The 4,161-nt window shown below is 35.4% G+C and overlaps 1 protein-coding gene across 1 annotated transcript; it reads right to left on the reverse strand.

Annotated features, from left to right (window-relative positions):
• Nucleotides 1-1,673: 1,673 nt before the first annotated feature.
• On the reverse strand, nucleotides 1,674-2,716 carry LOC142236381 (cytochrome P450 4d8-like). The gene is made up of 2 exons (XM_075307621.1): nucleotides 2,155-2,716; nucleotides 1,674-2,079 (listed from the first exon to the last, which is right to left on the reverse strand). The coding sequence occupies exons 1-2, from the start codon at nucleotides 2,714-2,716 to the stop codon at nucleotides 1,739-1,741; spliced, it is 903 nt and encodes a 300-aa protein (XP_075163736.1). The 3' UTR covers nucleotides 1,674-1,738.
• Nucleotides 2,717-4,161: the final 1,445 nt, after the last annotated feature.

Here is a 4,161-nt window from a genome sequence, read left to right on the forward strand (position 1 = left end):
ACATATATATGTTTTTACGAAATTTCAAAATTAATTAATTAATGTTTGCATCTAGACACATTATATTTACGACAAGTATATACGGCCGTAAGTTCGGCCAGGCCGAATCTTATGTACAAAATTTCAACCAGATCGGATGAATTTTGCTTCTCCAAAAGGCACCGGAGGTCAAATCTGGGGATCGGTTTATATGGGAGCTATATATTATTATGGACTGATAGGAACCAATTCCTGCATGGTTGTTGGATACCCTATACTAACATCACGTACCAAATTTCAACGGAATGGGAAGAATTTTGCTCTTCCACGGGACTCCGGAGGTCAAATCTGGGGATCGGTTTATATGGCGCCTATATATAATTATGGATCGATATCGACCAATTTTTGCATGGGTGTTTGAGGGTATATATTAACATCACGTACAAAATTTCAACTGAATCAGATGAATTTTGGTCTTCTAAGAGGCTCCGGAGGTCAAATCTGGTGATCGGTTTATATGCGGGCTATATATAATTATGGACCGATATGGACCAATTTTTGCATGGTTATTAGAGACCATATGCTAACACCATGTACCAAATTTCAGCCGGATCGGATGAAATTTGCTTCTCTTAGAGGCTCCGCAAGCCAAATCGTGCGATCGGTTTATATGGGGGCTATATATAATTATAAACCGATGTGAACCGACTTTTGCATGGTTGTTAGAGACCATATACTAACACCATGTACCAAATTTCAGCCGGATCAAATGAAATTTGCTTCTCTTAGAGGCTCCGCAAGCCAAATCGTGCGATCGGTTTATATGGGGGCTATATATAATTATAAACCGATGTGAACCAACTTTTGCATGGTTGTTAGAGACCATATACTAACACCATGTACCAAATTTCAGCCGGATCAAATGAAATTTGCTTCTCTTAGAGGCTCCGCAAGCCAAATCGGGGGATCAGTTTATATGGGGGCTATATATAATTATGGACCGATATGGACCAATTTTTGCATGGTTGTTAGAGACCATATACTAACACCATGTACCAAATTTCAGCCGAATCGGATGAAAATTGTTTCTCTTAGAGGCTCTGCAAGCCAAATCGGGGGATCGGTTTATATGGGGGCTATATATAATTATGGACCGATGTAGACCAATTTTTGCATGGTTGTTAGAGACCATATACTAACAACATGTACCAAATTTCAGCCGGATCGGATGAAATTTGCTTCTCTTAGAGGCCTCGCAAGCCAAATTTGGGGATCCGTTTTGGGGGCTATACGTAAAAGTGGATATGGCCCAATACCATCAGACCTACATCAATAACAACTACTTGTGCCAAGTTTCAAGTCGATAGCTTGTTTCGTTCGGAACTTAGCGTGATTTCAACAGACGGACGGACGGACATGCTCAGATCGACTCAGAATTTCACCACGACCCAGAATATATATACTTTATGGGGTCTTAGAACAATATTTCGATGTGTTACAAACGGAATGACAAAGTTAATATACTATATGGTGGAGGGTATAAAAATGAGATGTCCCAAACATAATATGTTATAACATATACGTCACAAACATATTATACTTGCTTATGAACATTATATGTATTAAAACTTTGAGTTCCAAACATAATAATAATTTTTAGACCGAAACATATGAAAAACAGACTTGTTCGTCCGTTTAGTGGGATACGGCCGATTTAAGCCCTTTGTGACGTTTCTATTTCATTTCATTTCATTTCATTTTATCTTTTTCTTATTCCTAACTGCATGCCAGTTGACGAACGCAAAACAATATTGACAACTGGTTTAACTTCATCACCAAATGGTAAAAGCTCATAGTGCTGAAGAATTTTTACTAAGACCAGCTTCATTTCATTCATGGCAAACTTTTGACCTATGCAATTACGAGGGCCAGCACTGAATGGTATGAATTGAAATACATTTGCAGTATCAGTTTTTTCATGTCGTTCTGGAATAAAATCTAGGGGTCTATCGATTCGTTTGGTATTTCGCATAATACCAATTAGGGGAATCATGACTTCGGTACCGGCTGGTATAATGCCTGGACCCAATTCCGAATGCTCTGGAATGAAAGAACAATTCTAGTTAGAAATTTGTTTTTGATTTCCACACACACACACACCATAAGACCACATACCATAAGGAAAGTCTTCAATGATATCTTTTGCTATAATCGGCACAGGGGGATATAAACGCAGAGATTCCTTAATGATACACTCGAGATATTTCAACTCATTTAATTTCATCAATGTTACGGGCTTTGTATTTCCATTTCCTAAAATTTGCTGAATTTCCTTCAATGCCTTAAGCTGAGTGCGTGGATTTCGGGACATCAAATGGAGGGTAAAACTAAGTGCCGATGCAGTGGTATCATGGCCTTCGAACATAAAAGTTTCGACTTCTTCGCGTATATCTTCATCTGTAAGAGATTGATCACCAACTTTAGCCTGCAGCAAGACATCCAACAAAGCCATTCGTTTCTTGGTCCCGATATCATAAAAATGTTGATCGCCATCAGATTGTCCATTATTTTGATCACATAGTTCATTGCGTCGTTTTTCTATAATGTCGTGGGTGAATTTGTGCATAATCTGTATAAGTTTGGATTGACGTAGTTTCTTTAGGGGATGAATCAAAGCGAATAGCACTTCGCTATGCAGATGTAACTTCAAAAATCTCCAAGCCATTATTTTCGTCATTCTGGTAGTAAATAAAAAGACATCAAACATAGTACATATAAATGTCTAGTATAAAAGTAAATAAGAAAGATTTCCTCAATTTGCCCATTAATGTAGAGGGAATATGTAAATTGTTAATATTTGGAGAATGTGGGGAACCTCGTCTCTTTTGCATTCTAATTGAAAAGGCATCCTAGGCATAGCTTCCGATATTATACTATCCTGAAAATATATGTCATGAATAATTCCATCACTCATTTGTTTTTCCGAGACAACTACAGTGTGGATGATGAATTTCTAAATAGCTCATCTGACAGCTGACAGATTTATTACAATGACAGTTCATTTTATTGTTTACCAGCTTACTAAACCATTTAGATCTATTTCATTTAAAAATAAACTTAATCGTAATGGTGAATTTAAGCATGATAGTGTGATTACTTTATATTTAGCTGGAAAACCACAATTGGTCATTGTTAGAGCCCTCCAGCATGTCGAACAAAGCCCTCAACTGACAGTATTGCATCGCGTCCAGAAATTCGACGAAAAACAGGCAACAACACCAGAAATGACCCATAGACTTAAATAAATAAATAACAAGTATATACGACCGTAAGTTCGGCCAGGCCGAAGCTTATGTACCCTCCACCATGAATTGCGTAGAAACTTCTTCTAAACACTGCCATCCACAATCGACTTACTTAAGTTGCGGTAACGCTTGCCACCTCCTCCTAAATTGTATGTAAGTCCATACATGGTATATATTAAATCAAAAAAGATCGATTAAAAACGTATATAATTCAATTTGACAAAATTTTCTATAGAAATAAAATTTTGACAAAATTTTCTATAGAAATAAAATTTTAACAAAATTTTCTATAGAAATAATATTTTCACAAAATTTTCTAAAGAAATAAAGTTTTGACAAAATTTTTTATAGAAATTAAATTTTAAAAAAATTTTCTATAGAAATAAAATTTTAATAAAAATTTTCTATAGAAATAAAATTTTGACAAAATTTTCTATAGAAATAAAATTTTGACAAAATTTTCTATAGAAATGAAATTTTGACAAAATTTTCTATAGCAATAAAATTTTGACAAAAATTTCTATCAAAACAAAATTTTGACAAAATTTTCTATAGAAATAAAATTTTGACAAAATTTTCTATAGAAATAAAATTTTGGTAGATTATTTTTGGCTCGAGTGGCAACCATGATTATGAACCGATATGGACCAATTTTTGTGTGATTGGAGATCGGCTATATATAACTATAGACCGATATGGACCAATTTTGGTATGGTTGTTAGCGGCCATGTACTAAACCACGTTCCAAATTTCAACCGGATCAGATGAATTTTGCTCCTCCAAGAGGCTACGGAGGTCAAATCTGGGGATCGGTTTATATGGGGTCTATATATAATTATGAAGCGATATGGACCAATTTTTGCATGGTCATTAGAGA

This window comes from Haematobia irritans, chromosome 4 (genome assembly GCF_050003625.1).
Source record: "Haematobia irritans isolate KBUSLIRL chromosome 4, ASM5000362v1, whole genome shotgun sequence".
In the NCBI taxonomy this organism is placed as follows: domain Eukaryota; kingdom Metazoa; phylum Arthropoda; class Insecta; order Diptera; family Muscidae; genus Haematobia; species Haematobia irritans.

Coding starts and splice junctions, on each gene's coding strand:
- LOC142236381 (XM_075307621.1), bottom strand. CDS start 2,716: ATGACGAAAATAATGGCTTGGAGATTTTTGAAGTTACATCTGCATAGC. Junction 2,080..2,154: donor CATTGAAGACTTTCCTTATG/GTATGTGGTCTT, acceptor CTTTCATTCCAG/AGCATTCGGAATTGGGTCCA.